Source organism: Echinops telfairi, unplaced genomic scaffold (assembly GCF_000313985.2).
Source record: "Echinops telfairi isolate 266 unplaced genomic scaffold, ASM31398v2 ScPeMD7_7421;HRSCAF=8459, whole genome shotgun sequence".
In the NCBI taxonomy this organism is placed as follows: Eukaryota; Metazoa; Chordata; class Mammalia; order Afrosoricida; family Tenrecidae; genus Echinops; species Echinops telfairi.
This window is the reverse complement of record NW_022111321.1, coordinates 17,506,247-17,516,704: the sequence shown is the minus strand read 5'-3', so window position 1 is coordinate 17,516,704 and position 10,458 is coordinate 17,506,247. Positions and strand designations below refer to the sequence as shown.

General features: G+C 41.9%; 1 protein-coding gene across 1 annotated transcript in view; it reads left to right on the top strand.

Moving 5' to 3' along the window:
- Positions 1 to 9,449, top strand: part of CUNH11orf65 (chromosome unknown C11orf65 homolog) — a 61,681-nt gene extending 52,232 nt beyond the window's left edge. The window contains exons 8-9 of the mRNA XM_045297763.1: positions 6,085 to 6,140; positions 9,105 to 9,449. Of these exons, the coding sequence (XP_045153698.1) occupies positions 6,085 to 6,140; positions 9,105 to 9,256 (208 nt within the window). The 3' untranslated portion in view covers positions 9,257 to 9,449. The remainder of the gene's footprint in view (positions 1 to 6,084; positions 6,141 to 9,104) is intronic.
- Positions 9,450 to 10,458: the final 1,009 nt, after the last annotated feature.

Here is a 10,458-nt window from a genome sequence, read left to right as displayed (position 1 = left end):
GTTCCAGGAGTACTATTTTTTAGGTGCAGGGAGTGAGTGTGTGTGTGTGTGTGTGTGTGTGTGTGTGTGTGTGTGTGTGTGTGTGTTGGGGGGTAGGTGGTTCAACAGGTTTATGGAAAAAAATCTGTTATTGTTTAATTCCATTTTCCCAGTCTTTTGAAGCCTTCTGGTCCATAAGAGAAATGAAAACATATTTCACATAATCAATAGGAATGTTCAAAGCAACTGTTTAGTTGTCTAGCACTGCTGTAATGAAAACCAAACCAAACAAATGTGTAGCTTTCAAAAACAGAACTTTGTTTTCTCAGAGTTGAGGAGGCTGGAAGTCTAAATTCAGAGCTGGGCTCTCGCAGAAAGCCTTTCTTATCTTCTGCCAGCAACTCCTGGTGTTCTTTCCCCTCTGTACATGCTGCTATTTTTATAACGCAGGTGTGCTAATCTGGTGTCAACATGAGACTATTAAGAGTGAAGGGGTGGAGTTTAGCCGGTCAATCAGGTCGCAGCTTGATGACCTCATTTGGAGGCACTACTGAGGTAAATAGTTCGCTGGAGGCTTGACACACTCTCCCTGCAAGACATTCCAGTTGACAAGACACATGGAGCTATGCTGATACAACCAGAGTCCTGGAGCTGGAGGAGCCACATGTTGAGATGCTTCCACTGCCAACTGGATCCACAAGACTTTCCACCCACTGGCCTGTGGTCTTCTTGCATTTGGTGTCATTGCATGTGTTGCATGAGTCTGAAGAGGAATTTATAGATTAGTACCAGACATATGGGCTAATATCAGACTTATGGACTTGATCTGGACTGAGCTGGGATATTTTCTAATATATAATTATTCTCTATATAAAGCTCCTCCTTGTACACATATGAGTGTCCATGAATTTGTTTCTCTAGTCCACCCAGACGGGCACATCAGGGATTAGGTTGAGGAGTCATTCTAGTATGCTCTCATTAGCATAACAAAGGAAAACTGTGTCTGGATCCATAAACACTGGGGCCAGAACTTCAGTGCATGTTCAGAGGAGGTAGGGGTGGGGGAGCACAATTCAGTCCATTGCAGCAGCATTATTCATAATCACCAAACAGTAGAAACAACTCAAATGCCTATCAGCTGATGAATGGATAAATAAAAGAAGTACTAACATATTACAACATGGATGAACCTTGAAAACCTTGAAGCCAGTCACACAAAAAACAAAAAAGAATAAACCAATTAAAAAAAAAAAAAAGATGCCGGTCCCCAAAGACCACATATTGTAAGAATTCGTTGATATGAAATGTCCAGAAAGGGCAAATCTGTCTAGGGAGAAACAAGGACTAGGGATAAGGACACTGCCAGGGGTGATGGCTAAGGGAGGTGGGGTTTCTTTTGTTGTTGTTGATAGGTGTGGTCCAGTCAGTACCAGTGCCTGTAACCCGATAGACAAAGGAGGGAAACACTGCCGAATCCTGTGTTGTCTTCAGGGGCTTTAAAGTCAATTAAATGGTTCTAGACTGGACTGTGGTGAGTATTATAAAGGCTATTGTATCATAGCCGTAAATGAGTGAACCGTATGGCATGTGAATTATAGCATAACAAGCTGTTAAATATTTACTATTGACTCAAGTACAGTCATGAGAGTGAAGATAACACAATGAAGAGGCAGAAAAACTAAAAAGATAGTGGAAGTAAAGAACTATAAGAAAAATGAAGAAATTAGGAAGAGGGAATGAGAAGGGTAGGAAAAGGCCAAAGTTCATCGAACAGTAGAAAGGAAAAGAGAGAGACCTTGTGACACAGGAGGAAGGATACGATGAAAGGCAACAGAAAAAGAAAGAAAAGGAGAGAACGACTAACAAAAGGATAATAGGAAGAGAAAAAATACAAAGGGAAACAGATACTGCTGGGCAAATATTTTAATATTAAAAAATAAATGGGAAATATGGGAAGAAATAAGGAATATCCATTTTGGATGCTCAAAAACATTTCTTAATAAATAGAAGAGATTGTTATGTTTCAATCATCCTAGTATTTGCTGGGACCTTTTAGTGGGGTCACCATGAGTCAGAATTGATGCCATAGGTAGTGGGTTTTTATGGACAGTTCATTAGTGGCTTCTAGGACTCAATAATTACATATAGCAATAATGATACAAGAAATTACACCCAAACAACAGCGCTCCAATGTCTCCGTCGCCCCTTCCCGAGAGTAAAAAGAATTGGGTAAGGAAGGGAGGGGAGAAAGGGAGAAAGGTAGAGGAGGTTCATTTAGATAGAGTTTCTTAAGACAAGAGAGAGAATTCTCTCAGGTGAACTTTGGAAATCCAGCATCACTTTTCTACTAAACATTGAATAATTAAAACAAAGGATCAGACATCAGGAAGAGATTACCAAAAATCATATCCTATATTCTATTGCTACTTGCTCTATTACACCTAACAACGACATTACTACTGGTGGGAGAAAGTCAGGGCTTTCTACTCGCTTAAAAAGTTACAGTCTTGGAAACTCACCGGGGCAGTGCTACCCTGAACTATAGGGTTAATATGAGTCGATGGCAGAGAGATTGAGTTAAAAAAAATTTTTTTTACTCCTTTAATACAGAAGGAATATGATTCAAAGGGATGATGTAACAATATTACAGGCATCTCTGTCCACATAAGACTTTCCCCATGATGACTCCTAATATTACTTCCTATCTGTTAGACATCCTGAAGATTCCTAGTGGCTTCTTTTGTGGAAAAGAGGATACAAATAGAATAAACCAGTAAGCCTGGATGCATTTTTCAACAATCAACGGGGTGGTTTTTTTAAAACTTGGAATGAAGAAGAAAAACAAAAGTAAACTTAAAAAAAAATCATTTTATTGGGGGCTCATACAGACTACAGTTAACTTTGATATAGTAAATGTAACCCCGAAAACTTCTATTTAAAAAAAAACTGACAAAATATCTTATATTTTCAAATATACACAATTTCTTGATACTATTCAATCAATTTATTCTGTGGCTTGGACATAATCATAATTTGGTACCGAGTTGGAATCTTAGAAATCAAGATTCATTTAATCCCTGGGAAATTCCAGGGACAACAAAACTTCCAAATGAAATCCAGAGAGATTATTTGGGAATATTTCAGGAGCATTACTCCCTGGAGATGACAGATTATTTCTGTCAACACCAACGTTGGAAAGGGCGGCCCCTAATTCATGGCAAACAGTTGATACAGTGAATGCCGTCTTCCATTTCATTAAAGTTCTGAAAGGACAAACTGATCTGTCTTGGAAGAAATAAGACCGGAGTACTCTTAGAGGCAACGAGGGCCGGACTTCATCTGACATACTTGGGTTATGTTGTCAGGAGAGACCAGTCTCTTGAGAGGAACATTGTGCTTGGTGAAGTGGAGGGGCCTGAAAAGGAGGAAGGCCTTCAACAAGATGGATTGGCACAGTGGCTGCAACAATGGGCTCAAGCAGAGGACCAATTGTGAAGATGGCACAGGATCGGGCATTGATACCTTTTGTTGTGAATAAGGTCATTATGGGTTGGAGCTGACTCAATGGCACCTAACAACAACAACAACACAACAGATCAGTGTAACAGGCTTGAGGACATGTTGTTTAATGAGAATTTCAGAGTCTGACATCTTTCCCTTCCAGAGAATTAGTAACCACTAGCTCCTTCAACAGGGGCCCCAGTGGTGTGGTGGGTTATGTGTAACTAATGGCAGCTAATGGCTGTTTGAAACCAACAGCCGCTCTTAGGAGAAAGGTGGGGCTTTCTGCTCCTGTAAAAATTAAAAGCCAAATGGGGAGCAGATATCAGAGGCTCAAGTGGGAAGAGAATGCTTTGAAAATGATGATGGCGGCATATGTGCAAATGTGCTTGACACACTGGAGGAATGCATGGATTGTGATAAGAGATGCAAGAGCCCCCAATGAAAGTATTTTAAAAAATTAAAAGCCTTGGAAATCCATGGGGGCAGTTCTACTCTATCCTGTCCAGTCGTGATGAGTCAGAATTGGCTTGATGGCAGTGCGTGTGCGTGTGTGTGGATTCTTCAAAACGTGAAGAGTCTTCTACGATCTAACGCTGGATTTGTTGTTAGGTGCCATTGGGTTCTTCCTGACCCGGGTAACTGTGGGGAACAGAAAGAAGCTCTGGTCCATCCTGGGTCTTCCTAACAACCAACCCTGTGCTCGAGCCCATTGTTGCAGCCCCTGTGTTAATCCATCTCATTTTGGCTCTTCCTCTTTTTCACGACCCTCTACCTCACCCAGCATGAGGTCCTTCTCCAGGAACCGGTTCCCTGATAACCCAAAGTATGCGAGTGAAAGTTTCCCTATCCTTGCTTCTAAGAATCATGCTGGCTGCCTTACTTCCAAGAGAGGTTTACTGGTATTTGTTCTTCTGGCAGCCTATGAAATACTTAATATTCTTCACCAACGCCATAATTCAAATGCAAATTATCATTTGCTCAGCTTTAACCTGCTTATGAGGTGACTGAAAATACTCTGGCTTGGGTCAGACATGTCTTCAAAGTGACTTAATTGGTTTTTAACACATTAATATCATTTGCAAGTAAAATTTAGCCAAGGGTAATTCAAGCTTGATTGCATCAGGGCAACCAGGAATTTTTTTTTCTTAATTCAAGCCAGATTCAGAAGAAGACATGGAAATCAGGAATGTCATTGCTAATATAAAATAGATCTTAGCTGACAGCAGAGAAACCAGAGATGTTTATTTGTGTTTCATTGACTATGCAAAGGCGTGAACCATGTGGATCATAACAAATTATGGATACTATTGAGAAAAACAGGAACTTCAGAACACTTCATTGTGCTCATGTGGTTCCTTTACACAGTTCAAGAGGCAGCAATTGGAACTGAACAAGGAGGGACTGCATGGCTTAAAATCAGGAAAAGCATATATCAGGTTTTAGCTTTTCACACCATACTTATTCAATATCTGTATGCTGAGCAAATAATTTGAGAAACTGGACAATATGTTACCAGGATTCATGGAAGGTTCATTAACAGCAGATGGCACAACCGTGCTTGCTGAACGCAAAGAAGATTTGAAGCACTGACTGATGAAGATCAAAGACGAGATCCTTCGCTATGGATTAGAACTCAATGTCAAGAAGACCGAAATCCTCACAACTGGACCAATAGCAACATGGTCAGTGGAGGGAAGATTGCAGTTATCAAGGATTTCATTTTACATGGCTCCAAAATCATGTTCATGGAAGCAGCAGTGAAGGAATCAAATGATATATTGCATTGGGTAAATCTGCTGCATAAGAGCTTCAGCACTTTAAAGTGTTGAAGAGCAAAATGTCACTTTGGTGCCTCTGTCCCAATCCATGGTATTTTAGTGACCACGTATGCATGTGAACACTGGACAGTGAATAAGGAAGGCCAGAGAAGAACTGATGCACTTGAGTCAGGGGCTAGTGGAGAGTACTGAAAGCACGTGGACTGCCAGAACAAACAAATACGTCTTGGAGGAAGTACAGCCAGAAGGCTTCTTCGAAGCACGGGTGGTAAGATTTCATGTCATCTACTTTGGAGGGACTCGTCCCTAGAGAAGGGCGTCACGCTCGGTAAAGTGGAGGGCCGGCAGGAAAGAGGAATACTGTCAACAAACTGAATGGCTGCCACAATGGGCTCAACCGACAATGATCAGGCTGGTGCAGGCCTGGGCAGTGTGCCATTCTGCTACACATAGGTCGCTATGAGTCAGAACCAACGGGGCAGCAGCTGGTGACAGCAAGCCAGCCTGTGAGTAGACACTGAGCCGAGGCGATGACCTTGCAGGAACGAGCTAGGACACAATGAGGAGCAGGAGACAATAAGTGCTAGCGGACACTGGTACCTCGCCAACTTCTCACTTCGGGGTTGCCTTGGTGCTGGGGAACTTCTAGGAGGTGAGAAAGTTAGGAGAATTAAACATGTAGATGAATAAAATTGCCACCCTTAATCTGAGATGTCTTAGAGCAAGTCTAAGAGCATTAGTCTAAGAGCATGTTCTAATGAAAAACTTCATTACTGTCTAATGAATCAATTTAATTTAATGAATTCTTAAATAATATGCTTAGGTATATTGCAAGCTGGAAGGAAATTGCAACAAGCAACTCTTCAGCTAATTTTAGAGGTAGGTGATTTTTCGCAATACTTATGTGAAATTCTTGTGAACAAAAATGCTACCCCTAATGGTGATGTAATTGGAGGAGAATATAGGTAATGATCATAAATGATCCACATAGTGTTATCAAATTACAACATGTACGAACAGTTGACTTGGCAAATGTTTTATATATGATATAAAATGGAAAATATAAAATGTGTACAGTTATACACATTTCTAAACGTCTAATATTTCAGTACCCTGAATAGATATATAAATTTGGTGAAGTTTCCAAGTCATTTTTGCCTTTGGATGTAAGATTGTTATTTGGGAACAGGAAAATTTCTATTTTGTTTCTCACTCACTGCCATCACATTGATTGGAGTCCATAAGTTCAAACAGCGGTTCTCCTACTGCCATGACCCTTTCTACAGTCCCTCATGTGGTGCTGACCCCCAACCATAAAATTATTTTCGTTGCTACTTCATAACTGTCAGTTTGCTACTGGTATGAATTGGGCAACCAGTGTGAAAGGGTCGTTCGACTCCCAGTGCCCCTGTGGGTTTCTGGGAATGTAAATCTTTATGGGAACAGAAAGCCTCATCTTTCTCCTGATGAAAGGCTGGTAATTTTGAACTGCTGACCTTGTGGTTGGCAGCCCAACTTGTAACTTACTAGGGCTAGATTAATTTTTTTCATGAATTCTTTTTTAAAAAGTTACATATCCATGAATTCAATATTAATTTTAAATGTATAAACTTGACTTGGCAAAGTAAATGCCTCAAAATATTGGGGAAAAAATTAATGTTATTTGCCACTATTGTCCCCCATCAGTGCCCTGTGATACTGAAAGCTAAAAGTGATAGCATGTTGAAGAATATCATCACATCCCAGAAATATAGGCCTCATAGAATCCGAGTGTGAGTTCTGACCTGCTCTCAGAAAGGTTAAAATTGTGGTCTTGATCCAGACTGCCGGGCTTCACTCGTGGCTCGGCTACTGCCTGGCTGTGTCCTCGGACAAGTGACCCCTCAGTTTTCTTCATCTGTAAAGTGGGACTGGCAGTAATACCCACTGCCTTGGCTTCCTGGTAGTGCTAGAATAGCAATATCACAAATACATGGCTTTAACAAACCAATTCATTTTCTCACCTTCCGAGAGGCTAGCTGTGTGAATTCAGGACACCAGCTCTCGTTAAAGAAGGCCTCATCTCTGCCCGCTCTCAGGAAAAGCCTTAGCGTCCCAGGCTCCATGCCTCCCTTCCTCGGACACCTCTACGGCACCCTTCCCTCATTCGTGCTTGTTCACTTCTATGCTTAATTGGCACTTTTTAAGCCTCCCAGTGGTTTGGTTTAGGACAGTCTGAAATCACCAGCAGCGCTTTCTGTCCCCATAGTGTCGCAGTCTGGGAACTCACAGGGCAGCTCTACCCTGTCCTATAAGGCCACGGCGAGTGGCATTGACTCAATGGCAGTGAGTTTCTTTCCTGTTTTTAAACAAATCAATGTGAAAACGCTGTCTTAAAGGAGCCCTGATGGTGTAGTGAATTAAGCATTGGGCCACAGACATTCTGCTAAGAAAGATAAAGCTGTCTGCCCCAGTAAAGATTTAGTCTCAGCCACTCCAAGGAGCAGCTCTACTGTGTCCGACGGGGGAGGATGGCAGTGGGCTTGGGGTTTGTATAAACGCACGAACAGGGAGAAGCTGAGTTACTTGCTCAAAGGCAGTCAGTACTGCCGGGGAACGAGGTCTAAAATGCACCTTCTGAGCCATGGCTACCCTCTGCTGCTTCTGTTTCCCATTACATGTGGAGTAAAAGGCTAATTTCCACATGGCTACCTGGATCTGACTGGCCTACTTCCTGGCTCCTTCAGCACTAAAAGGGTTGGTGGAACCCTGGTGCCTTAGTGGATTACGTATTGTCTGCTAACCTTAAAGTCCGCCGTTCGAAACCACCAGTTGTGAGAGAAAAATGAGGCTTTCTACTCCCATAAAGAGTTATACAGTCTCGGAAACCCACAGGGGAGTGCTACCTTGACCTGGAGGGTCACTGTGAGTCAGAATCAACTCAATGGCTGCGTTTGACTTTGTGATGGGGTCGGTAGCCTTCCAGAGAACAGTTCCATTGAACCATCTTCATTAACTGACAGGGAGTTAGTGGTTTTGCTCACTACTAAATTCCCTATGGATAGCACAATGGGAATTCAGTTCTCAATGCAGTTGAAAGAATATGAAAGAGTGACAGGCACAGAAATGTAAGCAGAGACCAAACAAATATTGATTTGAGGTAAAAATTTAAAAAGGAGCCCATGGTGGTGCAGTAGTTAAGTGCTCAGCTGCACCCAGAAGTCAGTGGTTCAACTGAGAATCTGAGTGGGAGAAAAACGTGGCGTCTGCTCCCATAGAGAGGTGCAGTCTCTGCTGTGTCCTACAGGCTTGCCAAGAGTTAGAATCGTCAGGACTGTGTAAGTAAAATACAGGATGGTAGTTGGAGGTACTTTAAAAGAACTGACCCTTGTTCTTTTAAAGTAGTAGATATGCATTATCACAGAAACCAGAAGATGCTGGGACTGGAGGCCGGGTGGGTGCCCCTTCTTCATGGGGCATAGTACACCCCAAAACAGATCTGGAAACTTCTACTCTTTACATGCACCATCACATTGAATCCCCACAAAAAACCTCACAAGGCAGGTGTTATCATTTCCATTTTATAGGTAAGAAAGTGAGATGCACTAAAGTCACAGGTGGTAACAGTCACTTCTCGAACTCAGGTTCTGCAGACAGAGCCTCTTGTAGAGATGGCAATGATACACAATAATGAAGACTGTTTTTAAAAATTGGGGCACAATTGGTGTCAGTTAGCTAGGATATACAGATTACCTGCTTTACAAAGGTTAAATGGATAGTGGAATAGACCATCCGTGGAACACAGGAATAGAGTGAATGAACCTTGTTACATCGGATGTATAACTATTTGTCATTCCTCTTCAGGCTTCAGGTTTGAGCAAGCACAGGATACAGTATGTGACTATGAAGATGTACCAGAGAGTCACACGAGACTACCAGATAAGCAATCATATGAAAATACTTATGTAAAATCAGAGTTTCCTAGACTCACACCTGATTCTACTTATGGACTGTAACTTTAACGTTCTCCTTTGCGTCTTTCAAGCCCAGCATTTTTCAATTATAGCGAAGAGTTTATTCCGCCTGCAGTGACCTGTGTATTCTTGGCATAGAACCTAGCTCAATTAAATAAGGAAGGTTGAGCAAAGAAATGTGGAATTTGACAGCGTGGTCATGGGAAATGTAGAAAGTAGCCCTGCTATTCTGAGAATGTAGTGTTCTGATACTTAAATAAAGTTCTGATACTTAGGTTCAAACATCTTCAGATTTATCTTCATTTGAAGCATTTAGTGTTACGTACCATTTTTCTATTTATTTTTAATCCAAATGTTCTTTGCATCTTCCTTCCCTTTTTGCCTATTTTCATTTTTCTACTCATCTTCACTGTTTTTCTCTTTTCTGGTATGTTTTTTCCCTCCTGATTTTTTGTCTGCTTACACAACTTTCTTTCATTTCTCTCCAAGTCACTCTCCTACCTGCTTGTTAGTTTTTTGGGTTTTTTCTTTTTAAGATGGTCTTTATGTGAGAAGCCTTTAAAAAGTTTAGGGGAAAATGGAGTTAAAAAACAATGAATTTTCCCCAAAACTTTTTAAGCTCCTTGTGTTTTCTTGTTTACATTTCTCTACTTACCTCCATTTTCTTTCCTTTTCCTTTCTGGGTTCTTGCCCTAACCAGTCCTTTGAGGGACCTGCAATTGCCTTCTCCTCCAGCCCATTTTACAGGTGAGGAAGCGGCCTGCAGCAACTGTCCACCTTCACAGCTCACCCACTCACTGCACCAAGTCAGTTCTGACCCACAGGTCCTAGCGGGTAGGAGAACTGCCCCTGTGAGCTTCCCAGACGGTAGCCGTATGGGAATAGAACTTCCTCATTCTCCGCAGAGCTGCTGGTGGTTGTGAACTGCTGACCTTGCAGTCAGCAGCCCAAAGCATAGTCACACCACCACCAGGGCACGGCTAGTCATTAAAAAAAGCAAGACCAACCAGCCAACCACAAACCCAGTGAGCTATGGATTCTAATTCAGTGACCCCATAGGACAGAGGCCTGCTCATAGGGTTTTCAGTCTGTCAGTCTTTCAGAAACAGACTGCCACCCATTTCTCCTGTGGAGCAGCTGAGCACTTTACCACCCTTTGGTTGGCAGCTGAGCATTTTAACCATTGTGCCAATGGGACTCCTCCCAGCTAGTAATTAGCAAAGTCAAATCTTTATTTTCATGCA